Source organism: Rattus norvegicus, chromosome 13 (assembly GCF_021556685.1).
Source record: "Rattus norvegicus strain SHRSP/BbbUtx chromosome 13, alternate assembly SHRSP_T2T, whole genome shotgun sequence".
NCBI lineage: Eukaryota > Metazoa > Chordata > Mammalia > Rodentia > Muridae > Rattus > Rattus norvegicus.
Window position 1 is genome coordinate 94,470,414 of NC_141546.1, and position 21,587 is coordinate 94,492,000.

Below are 21,587 nucleotides of genomic sequence, written 5' to 3' on the forward strand. Positions count from 1 at the left end.
TCTGTGATTGCCTAGCACCATTGTCCAAGTGCCCCTCAACACCTCCCTCCTTTTCCTGGAACTTCGGGCACTCTCCTGGAGGGTTTGTTTTCTCCTGCAGCTTCAGCCATTGCTCCTGACTGATGGGTCCCACATGACTCCTATTCAGATGTAGCCATCGCTCAGAATGCAAGTCTCCGGGGTGCCTAGTGGTGACTGAAGCACAGGGAACACCAAGGGGGAATCAGCAAAGATGGTTGGCAAACCTGCTGACGGACTGAATGACACGTGGGGAGCTAGCGAAGGGCAGCTCCTTAGCCCACACGCTTAAGGGTGATGTGGACAACAGCCAAACTGTCCGTTACAACTCTCTCACACACACACACACACACACACACACACACACACACGTGTGTGTATATATTCTTGTGTTTTGGTTTTTCGTCTTGTTTTAAGTTGAGCTTGGGTGTTTGTACAGTCAAACTTTGAGGATTGTTTCATATATGTTAGTTGGGTATATAAGCAAAACCATACACACACAGAAACATGTAATAACCTTAAATGTTTAACTTTTATTTCAGAGATGAAGAATTTTCCGTGAGTTCAGTCTTGGCTTCTGATGTTATTCATGCAAGTCGAAAAGATATTCCCTGTATATTTAGAGTAAGTCTGTGAATGACTTGAACACCTACATACTTTGGGTTTTGTGCACATGCGTTTGTGTGCACATGCCCGTGAAGGCCAGATGGTGGCATCAGATATCTTCCTTGATTGCTCTCCACATTGTTTGCTGAGATGGAGTCTCACTGAGCCTGCTGCTCATAGCTGTAGTAGTTTAGCCAGCCAGCTTGCCCCAGCTGTCCCGGACTCTACCTCAGGAGCTCAAGGACAACAGACAACCCCACCTAGCTTTTACCTGGGTTCTGGGGCTCCAAGCTCTGACCCTCAGGTTTGTGCAGCGTGTGCTTTATCCACTGAGCCAACTCTCCAGCACCTAATTACTTGTTTTTAATGAGTATATTTTGCTACTCTATATAAATCATAATCCAGTATTCACATGAATACAAAATTGTGCTGAGACTTATAGAATATATCAATGTTTCTAAAGTATTCTTCATGTTCTATAATATTTTTGAGTCCCAGCTAACTTTCAAATAAATATTACCAAATGGCAGTTTCTCAAATTAAAAACAAAATTTGGTCTCTGTAAAACTTTCATTGTAAAATTGTGTTTCAGTTGTCTACTTCTTTAGAACAATATTCCAAAGCGTGAACAGTGTTCGTTGTCACTATTCTGTGCTGCTCACTGTTGCCCCTGTGCTGCATCCAGCTCGCCTGGGGCAGGAATGTGCAGAAGAATCTTTCTCTTGATCTGCAACTTTGGTGCTGCCTGGCTGTGTCAATTCTCCTCTCTCTCCCTCTTCTCTCCCCTCCTCCCTCCCTTCCTCCCTTTTCCTTTTCTTTCCTCTCCCCACCCCCCCCATAATCGCATACAAATAATTGTTAGTGGTCATTTTGGTGAGTTTAAACAGTATAAATTTATAAAACTATTCTGTTGTTACAACTCTCCTACTTCTATTTGTCTATGAATCTTACATCTAAGGAAGGTCAAAGATTAAACCTAGGCCACAGCTGTTTATTCCCCCCCTAGCTATCAAGGGAACCTGTAAAGGTTCACTTACCTGCAACTAATTTGCAGTAGAATTGTGTTGTCACTGGTGTTTAGAGCATATGTAAGTATATAAAGGGTCTCTGTAGACATGTATATGTAATATATGTGTATATTACATAAATAATAGCTTAAAAGTGCTCCGATGGACTTGTAAACTTTATTTGCATACTGTTTCTAGTATCTAGTCTTCTGTGGAAGGTCGTGAGGGGGCACGAAGACCTTCAGAGCAGTCCGATGTAATGTTTCAGAGCATTGAGACATGCTCTAGCTCTATGCCCCGGAGAGATTACTAACTTCCCCTTTATCATGGATTCTCATCTATACACTTACATTGTATCATAGTTGTTGCCTCATGAAGCTGTTAAGAGGATTAAATGAGTTAATACTTGTAAATGACTTTTCTCACTGGTACTTGATAATTTTGTGTCAGTTATTAAATTAGTATCTGTGCATTCCTGTGTATTTTGATGGCATTATGTAACACAGAGCATGAGATGATAGTAACATTTGACTTGCATCACCTCCTGCTGTTTGAATTGTAGGGTTACAGTGAGACACTTTCACTCAGTGTAACTGAAGTGTGCTACAGAGATGATTTTATAAATGCTCATTTTACTGCTGAGTGCTAAGCCAATGACCATACTCCTGAGACTAGCATAAAGATGTCTGTCTTCTCATATTGTGACTGTTAAATTGTTGTAGGTCACAGCCTCCCAGCTCTCAGCACCTAGTGACAAATGTTCCATCCTGATGCTAGCCGACAGCGAGACTGAGAGGAGTAAGTGGGTGGGAGTGCTGAGTGAACTCCACAAGGTTCTGAAGAAAAACAAGTTCAGAGACCGCTCAGTGTATGTCCCCAAAGAGGCTTACGACAGCACTCTACCCCTCATTAAAACAACGCAGGCCGCGGCAATCATAGGTAGGACTCCACAGCACTGCTCATATTGTCACAGCTGTTTACTGACCTACCTTCTGGGATGATGTGCAGGTGTCTGTGGGATGAAGAAGGCCTGTGTCAGGCTGGCGGGGTTAGCACTGTGGAAGTGTATTCGCTTCCTGAAGTGCACCAGTGCTGAAAGTCAAAGCTGTCCCATGGATGCTCTTCACTGGGATTGGAACAACTTAGTGCCTAGAGGGCAGGCTTCTTTATAATGTGTAACTAAGGAGTTTGAAATCATGTCTGCTCAGCCAGCCACCCACAGACAGCAGCTCCCATGGGTGGGTGTTTCCCTTTCACTCTGCTCTGAAGTGCATGGCCCCCTTCTCCGGCTTTCTAGAGAGCAACGGGAAGCTTAGTGAGTGGGAGTCTGACACCTTTCATGTGTTCCTAGAAGGGATGGTGTCTGGGACACTAGCAAACTAGGTCATTTACTTTATCATTATTGAATAAGTATTTACTTCTTTTGATAGGTACTAAAGCAGATTTTTAATTGATAGTTCTAATCTGATGAAAATGTTTGTGTCTTAAACAGATCATGAGCGGGTAGCTTTGGGAAATGAAGAAGGATTATTTGTTGTGCATGTCACTAAAGATGGTAAGAGAAAGCCCAGTTACTCCAGAATAACCAGAAATTATATATTAGAAAACTCCTGAACCTAGGCTTTCGGAGCAGGATTCTGTTACAAAAATTTCTAGATATAATTTTATATTTTTTAAATCAAAAAAATTCTGGCTTTCTTTCTCTTTTTTGCTCTTTTGAGACAGGGTTTCACTCTAGTTGTCCTAGAACTCACCCTGTAGACCAGGCTGGCTAAACTCACAGATCTGCCTATTTCTTCCTCCCTAGCAGTGGTATTAAAGGTGTGTGCCACTACAGCCGGCTTGAAGTCAAAAGATTCGCTCAATTCTATTATCCCTAAAGCTTCAGACGTGTGTTACCCCTCCCCTGTCATTGAGCATTTCCACTGTGCCTGAAGACAGCACAGAAAAGCTTTAAGAAGCCATGTCTGAAATCCCTGTGGTTGGGTATAATGGGTTTTTAGCTCCCGAGGGGGAAATTAAGTACTGAGCGAAATAAAGCAAAACCAATTAAGTTTGCAATTCATAAACATAATATCGTAAGTTCTGTCATTATATCAGGTTAGATCTTGAGAAAGCAGTTCATTTAAACTTGATGAGTTTGAGAAAGGTAGGAAGATCCATCAGTTAGTGAAGCACTTACCCTTTTGATTCCCAGAACCCACATAAAAAGATGGATGTGTGTGTGCTTGTGATCAGAGCATGGGGAAGGCAGAGACAGATGGATGGACTCCTGTTAGCACTGGCCAGCCTCCCTAAGCGGATTATCAAACCTCAGGTCCCAGTGAGAGAGCATGACTTAGTAACTCAGCACAGGAAGGTGCCAAGCAAGCCTGGTGACCTGAGCTTGATCCCTGGGACCCACATAAAGGTGGAAGAAGAAAAGTGACTCAACAACATTGTCCTCTGACCAGTATACCCATGCTGTAACATGTACCCACACACATACACAATTTAAATTTTAATTTAAAAAAAAAAAAACGAAAAAACAAAATAAACAAAACAACCCTCAAGGCAGACAGCTCCCAAGAACGAGCACCCTAGGTTGATTTCTGGTGACTACATACTTGTCCATGCACACATGGCCACATGTACACACAAGAACTACCTGAAGAAGTGGTGCTAGAGAGGCGACTCGACTGTGAAGAGCTGGCTTTCTTGCAGAGGACCAGGGGTTCAGTTCCCAGCTCCCACGTGGTAACTCACACCATCGGTCATTATGTTCCAGGGAATCTGATGCCTCCTTCTGGCTTCTATAGACACAGGCATGCAAGTGACTCACAAACACATTTACACAGAACACCCACACACATAAAATAAAACTTAGAAAGAAATACCTAAGAGAAACAAGGTTGCACAGTTACTTAGATTTTAAAATTTCAAAATTTAAAATTTAAAAACTTCAGAGTGAAGTTCCTAGATCTTCATACCAAAAGACAAACTGAAGCACACACATGCTTCTACACAGGGATTTCCTGCCTTGACAGACAGTCAAGCTGAACTTAATACCAGCTATCCGTGGGTTACATGATCCGATAATGGTTTGATTATCTTCTCTTTCTCACTGTGGTTTCTGACGTCTGTTACTTTTGTGCTTTTGTGTCTTTAGTATGGGTTGGGTTGTTATGCTTTGAGGTTTAATTTAGATACAATTAATACAACTGCGTTGTATTTAATGTTGTTGTTTCTTCCTGTAGAGATTATTAGAGTTGGTGATAATAAGAAAATTCATCAGATTGAACTCATTCCAAGTGACCAGCTTGTTGCTGTGATCTCAGGCCGAAATCGCCACGTCCGACTTTTCCCTATGTCAGCTTTGGATGGGCGAGAGACGGATTTTTATAAACTGGCAGAGACTAAAGGGTGTCAAACCATAGCTGCTGGGAAGGTGCGCCATGGAGCTCTGTCCTGCCTGTGTGTGGCCATGAAAAGACAGGTCCTCTGCTATGAACTGTTCCAAAGCAAGACCAGGCACAGGAAGTTTAAGGAGATTCAAGTCCCATGTAATGTCCAGTGGATGGCCATCTTCAGTGAACATCTCTGTGTGGGATTCCAGTCAGGATTTCTCAGATACCCCCTGAATGGGGAAGGAAGTCCATGCAATATGCTCCATTCAAATGACCACACACTGGCATTCATTACACACCAACCAATGGATGCTATCTGTGCCGTTGAGATCTCCAACAAAGAGTATTTGCTGTGTTTTAGCAGCATTGGGATATACACGGACTGCCAGGGCCGAAGATCTAGACAGCAGGAACTGATGTGGCCAGCAAATCCTTCCTCCTGTTGTAAGATTCTCTCTCTTGTCTGTCTTCTTCTCTTTTGCTTTTCCACTTACTTTAAATATAATCACTTTTACTAACAGCTTGTTTTTAAATCATTCTTAAGGTCTTCCCCAAGTACTAATCTGCTGCTTATATAAATAACCATATATTGTAAACCTAGGCAAACAGGGTCAGCATTAAATGCTTGTAAGTAAAACTAATCCTTCCGTGGAAAATCTACTGGGATACATTTCTAGTCTCCACGGTGTTGTGTTTTGAGATAATCCCAAATTGTCCTCTTCACTGTTCCCCAAGTATGGTGTCTTTAAGTAGCAGTAGCACATAGGCTCCTGCTGGGAAGTTACTACGTAAACATTTTAGCCAGTTCTCAGAAGGCAGATCATAGCCTTTGTTAGAATTGTTACTCCGTTTTATATTTTATAGGTTGTCTTAGTTAGGGTTTTACTGGGGTGAACAGACACCGTGGCCAAGGTAACTCTTATAATGGACAGTATTTAATTGAGGCTGGCCTTCAGGTTCAGAGGTTCAGTCCATTATCATCAAGGCAGGAGCATGGCAGAGTCCAGGCAGGCATGGTGTAGGAGGAGCTGAGAGTTCTACCTCTTCATCTGAAGGCTGCTAGGAGAAGGCTGGCTTCCAGATAGCTAGGATGAGGGTCTTAAGCCCACACCCACAGTGACACACCTACTCCAACAGGACCACACCTCCAAATAGGGCCACTCGCTGTTCCATATTCAACCCACCACAAGGTTTATACATAGATTTAAATTTACTTATTCCACTTTTTCTGTAAATATTAAAGTATTACTATAGCATTTAATACTTTATCACGGAATAATAATCACTATTGAACACATATTATGTATGTATGTATGAGATGAAGTCGAGAGTGAATTAGATGCAATGCAGTCTGCCCGCACAGCATAGGGAAGACTCCAGGCAGAACCGTAGAATGTCGTCTTACATTGCTTTGTTTGTAATGGAAGCCTCTTGAGCCTGTTTGAATGCTGGGAGGAAAGAGCCATTAGAGGATCAGTAGGAAAATGTGGACTATTTGGAAAATAGAGAAAGTAGAATAAAATGCTCCAGAAGGGCCCAAAGAGGGTGTAATTCAGAGTTTAGTAAACTTCTGCCAGAGCAGGGGGTGGGGACCTCTCCCCCTGCAGCAGGAACAGTGAGGGATGGGGCATCTGAGTAAAGTCAAGTGAGAGAACGTGGACCAGGACGGTGAGGCTTATAACAGAAAGCATGGAAACCTGGAATAAAAGAATAGCCAAAACCCTCTAACCCGGCCACCCAGATTTAATGATTTACAGTGTTTTACTTCTTCTGAAATGAACATTTTTATCAGTGACATAACGGGCAAATGAGTTCTGTTTTGAAGCTGGGTTAGATAGCCCTGAACATTCTAATGTGAAGTAGAGCTGTACCGTCTAACTCATTTCTGTGAGTAACCAGTTGGTAGCCATCATTCGAGTGAATCACCTACTCTTGTCTTGTGTCGCTATTTCTTCCACACGTATGTAGTGAGCATCTGTTCTTGTCATGCAGCTGCAGGTAACACATGTCTATAGCATACATGTCTCTAGATACACATGCCATGCATCTCTGCTTTTCTGTTCTGGAATAGAACACTTAGGTAAACATTTCTACACATTGCATGTTTGTCTCCCTGGCAACAGTTTAACGGTTTTAAAAGCCCAACTCTTTAAAGTGCAATGAAATTTCTTGTTCATTGACTCCTTCAGGATTGGGCTTTATCATTTGAGATATGGCATATGAGTTCTTGATATGTGATGTTCACTTCAAAAGTATTTCTTGTATATTCTTATTATATTTTTTTATATAACATTATTCTTATATAATAACTGTAGGGTTTTGAAAAGAAGCCACTCTCCAGTTGCTTAGGGCGGATCTTTCAAAGTGTTTGGGGTTTACTGGTTCACAATAATCAGCAGTCTGTGCCTTCCTTCCTTCTTTCCTTCCCCCAGGTTACAATGCACCATATCTCTCCATTTACAGTGAAAATGCAGTTGATATCTTTGATGTAAACTCCATGGAATGGATACAGACGCTTCCTCTCAAGAAGGTAATGAAACACTAAAATGTGGACCAAGCGTCATGTTTTAAGTTTTGCCTTGCAGAAATTCATTGTACATGGTAGTGTGTTACATAAGGACATTTCATGAGTATATATTGTACATTACTACCCAGAACCCCACTACTTCCCTTTTCTACCTCCTCCCTCCTGTGAGGGTCTCTGCGATCACCAAGGCCAGCAGAGTGTCAGTCTGCATGAGGCAAGAGGGAAGTCTGCTTCAGTGTGACTCCGTAACCACTTTGCTTCAAACTTCAGGAGTCTGGCCCTGGACAGTTGAGTTAGGCATATTCAAACACAGCACAATTTAGAAAAAACTTCCTGGTGATAAGTAACTCAGTCTCATGTGCACAATAAAGTTTAAGGCATGATATATCAATAAGTTTTTTGTAAAGTATGTGTGACATATTAAGGGTCTTGGGGGCAGGAGATCTGTCCATTGTCTCAGTCATACAGACACTGTAAGTGTGGCCAGACTGTTAACCACCTCTTCTTCCCTTGTGTTTATCTGTGAGCATCAGGACCCTGTGTCTCCTACACTCTCCTTCCTCTTTGTTTTCCTAAATAGTAGTGCTTCTACTTTTATATCATACATACATAAGTGGTTTTACCTATCTGTATAAATCCTAAGAAGTGTGTAGGAGAGAAAACCAACAGTATTTGTCTTTCTGAGAATGGCTTAATTCTAAGCTGGTTAGTTTATGATAGGTATCCCAGTACCATAATATGTTCATTGCATTTAAATTCCTCCATATAAAATCTGATTGCTAGTGATGAGGAGCAAGTAGAACACATTACAACCAAGAATGCCAGTGTAGCATCTTCCACTTTTGGGTAAGGAGCCTAGAGGGAGTATCCTGTGCGTACACCAATAGCCGGTGATGAATCCCTTGATTTTTATGGGCTAGAAATGTGAAAAGAAAACTGCTTAGGTGTCTTAATAATTTAATAGTGATTTTTCATGCTCCTAATCCAACATATTTTCCATTAACACTTCTATTTCCATAACAAATATTTTACAAGTACAGAATTACTGTTTGTAGAAATGAAAGCTAATCGCCATTTTATGTAGATGTGTTTGGTGTATGTGGTGTGTGTGTCATTAGTTGAGTGTCAGATTAGAGAAACAAGTGAAACAAGATAGCCAAGAGAATTAAAACCATATCCCAAGTTTAAGCCATACTAATAGTATAAACTCATAAAACTGCCACTCTATATAAAGCAACAAAAATATGGTCCTCAAATTTGTAAATTTGGGCTGGCCATAGTTCTCTATTTCGTTTTTGTCATATAACCTTTGCAGTATGCAAGTGTGTGTCCTGTAAAGAGAGTAGCCTATGAGCTCTGCTCCTCCCTGAGAATGCAGCTCCCCAGTATCCTGGCATCTACAGGAACTGTCTGTATCCCAGGCTCCTCAAGACCAGTGCTGTCCCAGATGGTGTCTGCGATGGTTTGCATATGCTAGGCCCAGGGAGTGGCACTATTAGAAGGTGTGGCCTGTTGGAGGAAGTGTGTCACTGTGGGAGTGGACTTGTAGACCCTCCTCCTAACTGCCTGAGGATGCTATACTCAGTCTGTCAGTCTGTTCCTGACTTCCTTTGGGTGAAGATTTAGAACTCAGCTCCTCCTGCACCATGCCTGCCTGGGTGCTGCCATGCTCCCGCCTTGATGATAATGGACTGAACCTCTGAACCTGCAAGCCATCCCCAATTAAATGTCCTTTATAAAATTTACATCGGTCATGGTGTCTGCTCACAGCAGTACGACCCTAACTAAGACAGTACACTTGGTATCCTGCTGCTTGCCTTAGAATAGAGCACTTGGAAATTTTAACTATTAGTAAGAAAAGTAGTATTCGGTTTTCCTTCATTTTGCAATTTGTTAAACTGTTGAAATTACCACCCTTTTCCTTGCTGTCTTTGCTCATTTAAGACATTTAAAGAGGGGCTGGGGATTTAGCTCAGTGGTAGAGCGCTTGCCTAGGAAGCGCAAGGCCCTCGGTTCGGTCCCCAGCTCCGAAAAAAAGAACCAAAAAAAAAAAAAAAAAAAAGACATTTAAAGATGCATACATGTTGTTCTGTATGCATCAGTTCACTGATTATTTTTTTCACTACTATAGAACCACCTTTTAAGTGAACTGGATCCATTATCCAGTTGACAGCATTCCTCCTCCTCCTCCTTCTTTTTTTTTTTTTTTTTTTTTTTACTCTTCTATCATTTATTTAGGAAAATGTTTTACATATTAGGAAAAAACAGAAGGCAACTTGATCTAATAATTTTTCAAGCATATTTTTGTTCTAATAATGGGGGGAAGAGTCTGTAAAGAAAGGTAAGTTCAGGTGCTACATAGAAATCCTTAGCCCATCACATCACAGTAAAGGATGTACCTCGGCCAGTTTGTTACCTCCAAGCACACAATTCTCCACTCTTAAGGACGTACCTTAGACAAGCAGCAGGCATGTACTCTTAGCCCTGCAGCACAACCAAGGGAAAGCCCCCAGATTAAAACAAACTCCAAAACTGGGCTTAGGCTCTCTGCATTTAAACAGGTGAGAAGCAAGCTGCTTAAAAATTTAACAGCATTCCTTCTAATTCTTGTTGTTGTCAGCATTTCTGTACATGTCCTGATGAGGGTGTGGGGAAATCTCTTTACCCCATCAGCCTCACTGTGGCATTGCTCAGACACAGGGGCTGCAGCTGTGGAACCTTATGCAGTTGTGCCATGTTCTTTTCCAAAACATTACTACAAATGACAGTCACATCTGCATCACCTACAGACTCTTTCTGACCTACATCTTCCCTAGCATATCATTTTATAAATTGTGGTAAATTGGTTTATCACTGATGTATGTTCACATGGCCCAGATGACTGTGTTTATCACCCTTCATTCTTTCCCTTGCGGGCTGTCTTAGTTAGGGTTTCATTGCTGTGAAGCGACAACATGAGCAAGGCAACTCTTAGAAAGGACAACATTTAACTGGAGCTGCCTTAGATAAGTTTCAGAGGCATATTAGTCCATTGTCATCATGGCAGGAGGCAGGCAGACATGGTGCTGGAGGATCCAGGAGACTGTCTTCCTCCCACAGCTAGCAGAAGGCTCTCCCACACTGGGTGGAGCTTGAGCACTAGGAGATCTCTGAAAGCCTACCTCCAAAGCGACAGACTCCATCCTGTAAGGCCACACCTCCTCCCAACAAGGCTATACTTCCTAGTAGAGCCACTTCCTATGGGCCTTGGGGGAGGGGGCAATTACAGTCAAATTACCACACAGGAAATGCCTGCTCTTCTTTGCTCATTTTGTTGTTGAATTTGCTGATTTTTTTCTTCCTGGCTTATTGAACTTCTTTTGTGAATCCTGGGTTACTAACACACAGAATGAATCCTTTCCATCCCTGTAATGTCTGGTCATGTTCATGGAATGTTTTCTTCCACAGAATTATTAACTTTACTGACATAAGATGTTATTCCTGTTGTTCAGGTTTTCCTTTTTCCTGTTCTTAAGAAACTTTCCTACTACAAGACCATAAAGACACAACCTTTATTTCCTCCAAGTTTACTGTTTCTGGCTGTGTGCAGTATTTTGCTCTCCACATGCCTGTGACCCACTTAGAACTGACGTGTAATGTGGGTGCGCGGTAGGGATCTGGCTGTGTTGTTTCTAGGACTGGCTTCTTCATCGCTGTTTTATCACTAGTCCTTTCCTGTCAGCACTTTCATCTCCATATACGTGGGTATTCAGTGTTTAGTGATAAGAATTTACAAACCAGATGTGTTCTTTCCTGATTTAAATTTTTGGTGACATTTTTTGGTGGCTTGTAAAGGGTCAGTTTTAAGGTTTATATATTTTTACTTGATCTTTTTTGTCCATGGTAGACTTCTTTAAAACATTACTATTATAAGCTAGTTTGTTTAAATTATATAATAATGTATATATTAGTAAAAATTACTAACTTGAGATTTTTTACAAGAACTATATTTTGACATAGGTAGGTGAAAGGTCTTAGTAGTGTATTCTTAATAGACTAAAACCTTTATGATTTAACTTTTACAAGTTTTATTGAAATATTAATTTTCTTTTTATTATTTTAGGTTCGACCTTTAAACACTGAAGGATCATTAAATCTTTTAGGGTTGGAGACCATTAGATTAATATATTTCAAAAATAAGATGGCAGGTAAGGAAATATATTAATAGGATCATTTCAATGGAAGTATTATAGCAGTCCAGGGCATTTGGATATGAAGTGCCTCGGCCCATATTTGTATCCGGCACATCTCACTCCGGAGTGTGTGGTGTGCACTGTCAAACTCTGGCAAGACAGTAAAGGCGGTCTGTAAGCAAACAATGTGCTTACACCTGTGTAACTGCACAGAGAAGTGTCTGGCTCACACGGTGTTTCCCTGAGCAGCACCTGGGTAAGGAGAGAAGCGATGGCTGGATGTGTCTCCCGTGCCTGTGCTGCTGCAGATGTAGTCATGAGGCCTAAATTAGGACTGTTTGTCCAGAGACCCAGTGGGGACTTCAGGACCCATCTCCAGCCATTCAGAGCATCTGTCTCTAAAGGACTGAGAACAATCTGGAAGGAGGCTAAGAAGGTCACAGGAGTAAGGAGTCCCTGAGTGAGGACGTAGGACAGAGATTGAGGAGAGTGAGTGCAGGAGAAAATAATCTGTGAAAAGCGGGCTGTTTCTCGGGCCGAGAAGTGGCTCAACAGTTTAAAGAACACACTGCTCTTTGAAAGGACCGGAACCACCAAAATACTCCTTGCAGGGCAAAGAAGACAGTGTGGGTGAAGTGGCTGGTTAAAGCCACGACACCAAGACAGTTAGAGTTTCCTCCAGCAAAAGTGTAGCATCTTGTACTTATAATCAAAAGTGAGACTGTATTTTGTAAGCTATACTAATTTCAACATGTATCTTTTTACATATTCTACTGAAAATTATTGCTTGCTTTCTGATTTTTAGTGCATAATTTTTTAACTAGCACAGTTGTATATACTGTACAATTGATTCCCACATCACAGAGACTGGTGGGTAGGAAGATCTTTAACAATCTAAACAATATTATTATTTTCTTTCTCACAGAAGGGGATGAACTTGTAGTTCCTGAAACATCAGATAATAGCCGAAAACAGATGGTTAGAAACATCAACAACAAACGGCGTTACTCCTTCCGGGTCCCAGAAGAAGAGAGGATGCAGCAGAGAAGGTGTGCAGATGGCTTGTGCCAGCGCCCATCCATGCTGCGCCACCCCGAGGACCGGCTAGAAACAGTTTAGAAGAAAGACGCTCTGAAAATGTGTCACTCAGCTCTGGTCAAAATGTGTAGGGTTGGGTGGCTTATTGGCAGAGTGTCTGCCAAGCATGATTAAGGCCCAGGAGTCTTATCTCCGACTGCAGAGGGACCCCACAGTAATGAGTGGCACCTCTCAAAGTGATGGGAATAAATCACCACATTTTCACTCATTTCTGCATGTATATAGGGCAGCTATGACTTATGGCACATAGAAGTCTGTGATATAAATCATCTGTATAGATAGCAAATTTGTATATGCTTACAAAGTACAGAAGCCAGGCATGGTGGCTCATGCCTGTAATCTTAACACTCAGGAGGCTAAGGCAGGAGGATTACCTTGAGTTTGAGGCCAGCATGCCCTGAACTAAAGGATAAGATCCTTTAAAAAGAAAAGTGAAAGAGAAAAACAAAAAGAAATTCAGATTAGCTTTATCCTCCATGAGCTAGCAGAGGTAGCTGTATTAAAAACCATTTCTGAAAGATTGCCTAGTATAAAAGATACACATATAATTTGTTAAATTAGCTGCAGAGTAGAGCAGGAGGTCTTTGATGCAAGGGGTGTAGCTGAGAGGCAGGGCACTCGCCACGTGCTTGTCCATGGCTTTGATCCCTAGCACCGAACAAACAAATCCTAAATCTCAAGATCTTCTTACTTAAAATTTAAAAAGCAAAGTAGTCTAAGGAGTTGAACTATTAATATATTGTTATTCTAATTATATCTTTATTTTTATAAACAAAGTATGCTTAATTTTTTTAAAGTTATATTGATTAAATGTGGAAATACTGTCTAAACAGGTATTCTACCTTACAGGGAGATGCTACGAGATCCAGAAATGAGAAATAAATTAATTTCTAACCCAACTAATTTTAACCACATAGCACACATGGGTCCTGGAGATGGAATACAGATCCTAAAAGACCTGCCCATGGTAAGAGGCGTGAAGAGTGGTGTGAATATGACCAGGGTGAGGAGACAGTGTTAGCTGCTGGGGAAGTATGTGCACATAGGCTCACATACATGCACTGCCTCCCAGAACATTACCTAGCAAGGACATGTTCTTTCAACATGACACCGGATGTCTAAGATGCACAGTGGCGTCTTATGGAAGAAACTTACAGTTCAGAGTCTGACCAAAGTTCTTAACGCAGAAAAGTTTTCCATTTTGCTAATACAAGTTTGCTACTGTTGAGGAAAGAAACCGCTGTATTTAAAGGTTCTGTGGCAAATCCCAGATGCAGTTCCCAAAACTTTAAGGTTTTGCTCAGTTGAATGCAGATAATTGGGTGTTTCTCTCCTCAGAAGTCCATGGGGCTTCATCATTCATAGTCACACCTCTCCGCTAACTGTGAAATTAAATCTGTTCCTTTGCACAAATCCAAGCATGTTTCCTGGTAAATTATATGTAAAAAGAAGTACCACACTGGAAGACTGTTGTATTTTAACAACATGAAGATTGCATCCACAGACCCATTATGCTGAGGTTAAAATTACTAGTGGAATTAGCTAATTCTCCAGAATGTCTGTTCCTAACGTGTGAATGTCATACACTCCTGGCAGACTGATAACATCCAAAGTGACCCTTTGATCACGAGCTAGCTGCTCAGTTGGGCAAAAGAACGTCTCACGGCAGTTTTGGAGACAACTGTGAATACTCACCCTTATCTCTCCAAAGGATTTTCTCATCTTTGGGTATGGTAGTGGACACACAGTATTCCTTTACGGAGTTCACATTGTTCACACTCACATTATTCCTTTGGGATCTGCTAGTTATGGGATATATTAGCTGTGCTGGAAAATATAAAGTGTACACCAGCTAGATCACAGTGACGCCAAGTGCGAACCTCAGAGCTGCTGCTGTGCACGAGAGAGCATGAGTGTCTCCATTTCCCATCGCCAGCATTGCTGCAGAGTCCTCCACTGCCCATGGTGTCATCCGGGCAGTGCACACAGCTGTCCTGAGGTCAAGCCTCTGCTGTTGCTGTTCTTGCTACTTCCTTTTTCCAAGTGGAGGTTACATGCCAGGCACAAAATGCTTTAGTAGAGAGAACTTTGGAAGTAGAACAGTTAAATGACTGTCTTCCTAGAGTGTATGTGAGAGACCAGATGCAGTGCACTGTTTTAACTAAGTTTTTGGTAGTTTTTTCCTAACTGTATAGTATTGAGGCATGGAGAGATAACCAACTGTGTAAAAGTATGTGGTTGAATAGCATGCCAGTTAAATCAAACTAAATTCAACACAGCAAGGCTTTGATAGATGTTAGCCTTTTATATTAAAGTCACTTTTTAACTGTGTAAAAGGAATTGTAGAAAATGTTTGTACAAATCCTGTTGTGCCCTTACACTGCGGTATTTCCCTTAAGTGGGGTAACCTCAGGATTTAGAGTTGTTCTGCTTGGCTTCCATCGGTGAACTGTTTGTGTTCTGAGGGTCTTCCCCACCTTCACGTGCAGTGGAGCATGGACTCTTTAAAGTCCCCCTCAGCCTTACGTTTTTGATTAAGTTTTTTTTATTTTTTTTTTTTTTGGTTTTTTTTTTTTTTTTTTTTTGAGTTAGGGTCTTACTATGTAGCCATGTCTGACCTGTAGCTCTCATGAAGACTAAGCTGGCTTCAAACTCATAGAAATCCAACTGGCTGTGCCTCGTGAGTGCCAGAAAACAGAGGCCTGTGCCGCCGCTCCCAGCCTAACTGAACTCTCTCCCTCCAGTCTCTTACCACTTACGTCTTCTCTTTGTTTTGAGACATTATTTCATTAGCTGGTCCTGGCCGGCCTTGAATTCACTATGTTGCTTAGGCTAGCCTCAAATTTGAGCCTGACTTCCTCCTGCCTCAGCCTTCTCGGTGCCCCAGGTATCTGTCCTCATACCCACCAGAAATTGTGGGTTTGTTATTGTTGCTAAAAAGATTTTTATTAAGCAAAACAATTTCAAATGGTATCTGCGGTTCATCTGCCAACTGATTGCATCCACACGACTCCATCCTGGCTGCTTACTCTGGGGATTTGTCGTCGCCTGACTTTGTTAAGGCCACAACCACCTCCCCAAACCCCAGATTAGTTCTTTTTTATACCAGTTCAGTCGGTTTTTAATGTGCCTTTTATTCTTTTAATGTTTAATTATTGTATAAGATAAACACTGTTATATTTCCAGGATAAAATTTATGCATTTATGAAACTTTCTCCATCTGCTCATGTTATAGGCAACAGTTTCCGTGTGCCCAGATTTCTTTTTGTTTCCTTTTATTCCCACATGACTTTTCCTATTTCACATCCAGATGATCTCTGACCAGACTAGTTCTCTAAAGGCACCCATTTAATCCCCTGACACCCACTTCTTCAGCACAGACCTTTGTGCCCAAGAAGACTGATGCTTATCTAGGAGTAGACGCTGTGAAACAGCACAGCGCTGTGCCTGTAGTGACTTGTCACTGTGTTTATCACCATGTTCCTAACGTAGGACATTTTACCTGTCTCTAAAGTCATCAATGACCACAACATACTGAACTCAGTAACCTCTTTAAGAACTGGGCTTGTAGCTCAGTGATACAGTGTTTCCTTCTTAATATACGCATGGAAGGCTTGGGCTCAGTTCATGACCCCCTTAGCACCTTCCTTGCCAAAAAGATAATTTTCTTTCTTAAAGTCATACATGGACAGACAGACAGACAACCTTAGAAAATAGTGATTTTATTCACATTTCTAAAATAAATTATCATATATAAAAGCCTTTCTTTTAGGCTTGAATAAGTCTTGATGGATGTGCTCTGGAAACAGCTGTTCTTCAAGAACTTTGAAAAATCTCCATCATAGGAAAGAGCTGCCCACTTAGTGACACCACCCAAGTGTTCACTGAGAAGCATTTACTGGGCGACTTTCTGTGTAACTTCATTATTATTTGCCCTTTAAAGAACATATTTGAACATTCAAAGCAAAAATTTCCCTTGTTGAAAACATGCTTGTTTTTTGAGCTGCTGACAGACGAGCCAGGAGTAGTCCTCGCCGTCTCTGTCATAAGGAAGTAAGATCAGTAAAGGCCAGGACACATTATAAATTCAGAACTGAGAGATGGCCATGAAGTGTGAGGGTGCAGGTCTGAACTCTGTGCTTGAGAGGGGTCTGGGGTCCCCTCGTCCTTTCTTTAGCTTCCTTGCTGCTTCTGTGCTTGGTGTTTCGGACAGATTTTTGCAATGCTTTTGTGGAATCACATAAGAAAAATCCTGAAGATTCTGAAAGCTTCTAGACCTCTAGAGGCCATGCTGCTACTCACTTACTCCTGGTAAAATGCGAATTATGTTATCACAAAACGATCTTTTGAAAATCTGCTATTTTGAATAACTGATTATAGAATTTAATCTCCTAAGGCCGGAAAGAATCTCACTGGGACTAGTTCTGAGATCTGCCTTGTTCTCCTTGTGCATGTTGTCTGGTGTCTCACCTTGATTCATCAGCATCACCTTACGCCATTTTTTCTTTCTGTGTTTGATAGCCAGGTTTCCCTTATTCACCCCCTCCTCACCACTCCGGCCTGATCTCCTCTCCGAGCAACTTTGAGCACATCTATCACATGACTGTCAATTCTGCTGAACAGTTTCTCTCTCCTGATTCCATAAACCCTGGGTACCCCCCGTCCCTGCGCTCTGCCCCTGGTTCACCACACTCTGTGACTCTCAGGGTATGAACAGCCAAGCTAACCCTGACTAACTGCAGTGTGTGCATTTCTAACCACTGAGGTGGTGCTTTGGGGATGGCTACCCTTTCCTCTCCTCAGCTGCCAGCTTCAACTACATTTTGGCTTCTGTTTATCCTCCCCTTTCTCTCTTCTCAGTCTATCTTGTTCCTTCTTTTGAGGGAACTATGGAAGAATAAAGGGCTTCTGTAGTGATTTTGTAGAGGGTGACCTTCACTGAATACAGTTTTCCCAATATGGTATTTTCATTCTGGATACCATGTTAACACAAAAACAAACAGACAAAAACAGCCCAAACTGTATCTTTATTAAAACAAACAGAAAAGGGGCTCCCTAAATTTCTGGGGTTCTCGTTGTTAGCTGCTCTCTACCCTATAGCCACATCAGGTCAGAGAGTTGCTTTATATCTGATGTGGCTCATCACTGTCCTACCAAGGTCCCCAAAGCAGTGCTGTACGTAATGAGAAGTGACAGGAAACGATCCAAGGTAAAGTCAGTGTACACATCTGTGGTTGCTGATGTGGACTGAATTGCAGCTGAGACACAAGATAAGAAAAGTTAGCAAGGGCAGCGTAGAGGCTGCTCTGCCCTGAAGAAGCAGGGTGCTATTGGTCCTTTCATTCTGACCATGCCTTGGTTACCATGGCCACATGCCGGAGTGGCTGCTCCCTGTCTACTTTATGGAACACTCCATAAAGGGAAGTTAGTTTTATGAATATTAAAGTATTTGGGTTATACCATGCAAACTTACTTTCTATAATGCCCCGGGTTAGTAAATTAGTAACACTGACTTTCAAATTTTCTAATATAATAATATTCCAGTAAGGAATTAGAGGGGTTAAAAGATTATTTTTGTTATTATCAAATTACTTTGATAAAGTAAACAACAATACCATGTGAATGTCTTACTTGACAGAATTACCTCAGTTTGCTTGGTACCTGGATTCCAAGGACTCCAAGTCAGGACCTTCCTGTGAGAGAAACAACTTACCACAGCTTGAGTTGAGTGGTCCAGTCAGGGGGAACTTGTCATGCCTTAAGCACAGTTTTAACTAAAAAACTAGGTTTCTTGTTATATTCAAATGGAGTTTATATCATTTGACTAAACAATAAGCTTTTTATGTAAAACATTTCTGTTATTGTTCCTTTAGCCGTCTAGTTTTCAGTTGTGGTTGCTAGCATATTCTGGAAGCTTGTCCTCTGTCATAGAGTAGGCTTGTCTATAGAAGAGCCCATCCTAGCTTTCAAGTGCAGATTGACTGGCAGCTCATGTCCCACACACACACACACACTGCTGTCGATCAGAAGCTTGCTCCTGTGTGTGCAAATGCTAAAATGCTGCTGTTGACTGTCTTGGCTTTATTTTTTAATTTTCTTAGATAAAATAAAGCAAAATGTTTTCTTTAAACAAATACTGCACAGAATTACATGGACTTTGCAGATCTAGTCTAGGAAAGAAAATAACAATGTTGAATTGCTTCTCTCAGGGTTGTAGGTATTTGGGAAAGCTCAGTGCATGCATAAGACATACCCAGAGCCATCATCCCTTCGTGGGGTTTTATAGTCACATAGAAATGGAGTGTCTAGTTCTAGACCTTCTTAACAACCAAAAATAATTAACCACCCTACCGGATTTCCTTTTTGCCTGTGTTGTTTCTGCCTCTTTTCATAGATCCTGTTGAAATCATTTGACCTTTGCCGAACTGTAGCAGAGGCAACTGTCCTTTGATAAGTATTAGCATATGGGTTAGCTTACTAAGAATTATAAGAACTGGGACTGCATTGGGGCTCCGTTGGTAAAAAATGCTTACCATCAAACCTGACAACATGGGTTCGAACCCCAGAACCTACAGTGAAGGAGAGAACCATTGACCACCTGTATGGCACACATATGTTCTCTCGTTCTCTCTCTCTCTCTCTCTCTCTCTCTCTCTCTCTCTCTCTCTCTCTCTCTCTCTCTCTCTCTTACACACACACACACACACACACACACACACACACGCATGCAAATAAACATTTAAAAGAAAATGTAGGTAGGAAAGAGCACATTATCAGTAGTGTCTGGTGAGTTGACAGGAGAACTGGCCTCTTTATGATTCATTATTACCCATATCCCCCACAGTCTGGGGGTAGTCCCTTGACAATGAGGAAATAGCATTTTTAATGAACTAATTAGTGCTGAGGAAACTTCTGGCTGGCTAATGTATTTTCAAGACCATTTCTGATTAATCTTATTGGCCTTGACACTCATGGGATCTGCTGAGGGTAGAAACGAAGTGAAGTGAGAGGCTGTGGTGAGTGAAGGAGCCTGCTGCCAGGCCTGGCGATCTGAGTTCAAAACCCAGGCCTCTCATGGTGGAGGGAGAGCAACAGCTCCACAGTGTTGTCCCCCGACCTCCACATACGTAGTGGGATTCATGTGCCTGCGCACACAGGAGCACACACAAGGTCAGCTCCTCTCAGGAAAGTAGCACATGCTAGCTCCACCAGACTTGCTTTTCTTAGCAAATGTCTTCTTCAGGAAAGTCACAGGGCTGGAGTTTGGACTGCTTTTTTTTTTTTCTTTTCTTTTTTTCAGAGCTGGGGACCGAACCCAGAGCCTTGCACTTGCTAGGCAAGCGCTCTACCACTGAGCTAAACCCCCAACCCTGGACTACTTTTTAATAACGATTTCTTTGTATTTTCTCAACGTCTTGTGTAATGCATGTCCATCCCTTCCAGAAGAGTTCTGGTGTAATTTAAAGGAGGCTGTCAGTTCTGCTACTCACAGATGGGCCGTGTGAGTCCTTAGATCAGGGCAGGAGAGCCACACCGTGGGACTGGGCAAGCTCTGCTCCCACAGACAAACCACTGTGACTCTCAGAGCCCCATGAGGCACATGTCAGCCTGTGTGCTGAACAAGCCAAAGCCTGCTGCCCATGGACTCCGTGGTGCGGACACCTGTGTGCTCTGTTTCACACCCTGCCCCACTCCCACCCACTTCCAACTAAGGAAATATTTGCAGAAAAGTGGGACCATGTCCACACAAGAATAAAGTGCTGTAAGTGATGAAAGAAGGTAGTAACATGGCCTGTATGTCTGCCCACCTAATATTTAGAAAATAGGTTCAAATGTCTGCATTCCCTGGGTTCTGGTCAGCCCCAGCACCCCTCCCAGACTCACACTTCCTGGTACAACTGTTACTGAGCTAGGATGTGCAACATGGGGTTTCATGTTCCAGAGCTAGTAAGATTCGTGAACGTGACACATGGTGTCAAAGGGAAATTTTTGTTAAGAAAATAATTTTTATTGACTCTCTCCAAATAGATTGACTTGGGTTTCTTAAGTAAACCATCTCATCTGTGGTCAAAGCAGTTTGTGTTATCTGCAAATGTCCATGTAATTCTGCACTCCCCTTACAGCTAACCACATAACCTTTTCACAACCAAAACTGCTTCGTGGTAAGTACTTCTTGGCAGGGATGATTCATTTCATCTCGGGGCTTCAAATTTCTGCTGCTGAGAAAAAGTGGAACTCTATTGCTTCCTACTCTGTATCACTCTGTTCAAGATGTCTGAGAATCAGAGTGAAAGGCAAGTGTCAGGACAAAGCCTGTGTGTTTCTGGCTGAAGACTATGCCTCTCCTTTGTGTTTTAGAACCCACGGCCTCAGGAAAGCCGGACAGTATTCAGTGGCTCCGTCAGTATTCCCTCCATCACCAAGTCCCGCCCTGAGCCAGGCCGCTCCATGAGTGCCAGCAGTGGCCTGTCTGCACGTAAGTGTCCAGGTGGGGAGGGAAAGGTAGAGCTGAGGGGGTGAGACCACAGAGAAGAGGTATCCCTTGGGACAATTCAGCTACTTGCCCAGGAGCAACTTCCGGTAGAGATGATAGGGACCTTTACCTGAATGGACTGCGCATGCCCACAGTGGCTGAGTGGGCAGGAACATGTGCAGTCTCACAGAGTTCAGCATGGCTGTGGTAGTTTCTGGATGTAAGATGTGGGGACCGACTGGCATCAACTTTGAGTGTCCAGCAGACACTGTCTGTACACCTGACATCTGAGACCTCAGC

The 21,587-nt window shown here is 42.2% G+C and overlaps 1 protein-coding gene across 28 annotated transcripts in view; it reads left to right on the forward strand.

Moving 5' to 3' along the window:
- The window catches only part of Cdc42bpa (CDC42 binding protein kinase alpha), a 220,323-nt gene that overhangs the window by 193,278 nt on the left and 5,458 nt on the right, over positions 1-21,587 (forward strand). For 14 of the 28 annotated variants that reach the window (XM_087579838.1, XM_087579827.1, XM_087579829.1 and 11 more), the window contains 10 exons: positions 561-642; positions 2,354-2,570; positions 3,124-3,186; positions 4,868-5,461; positions 7,450-7,547; positions 11,647-11,731; positions 12,642-12,765; positions 13,664-13,781; positions 17,336-17,521; positions 21,173-21,290. In XM_087579838.1, the coding sequence (XP_087435964.1) occupies positions 561-642; positions 2,354-2,570; positions 3,124-3,186; positions 4,868-5,461; positions 7,450-7,547; positions 11,647-11,731; positions 12,642-12,765; positions 13,664-13,781; positions 17,336-17,521; positions 21,173-21,290 (1,685 nt within the window). The remainder of the gene's footprint in view (positions 1-560; positions 643-2,353; positions 2,571-3,123; positions 3,187-4,867; positions 5,462-7,449; positions 7,548-11,646; positions 11,732-12,641; positions 12,766-13,663; positions 13,782-17,335; positions 17,522-21,172; positions 21,291-21,587) is intronic. The other 14 variants (XM_087579833.1, XM_087579837.1, XM_087579839.1 and 11 more) reach the window with 2 other exon arrangements.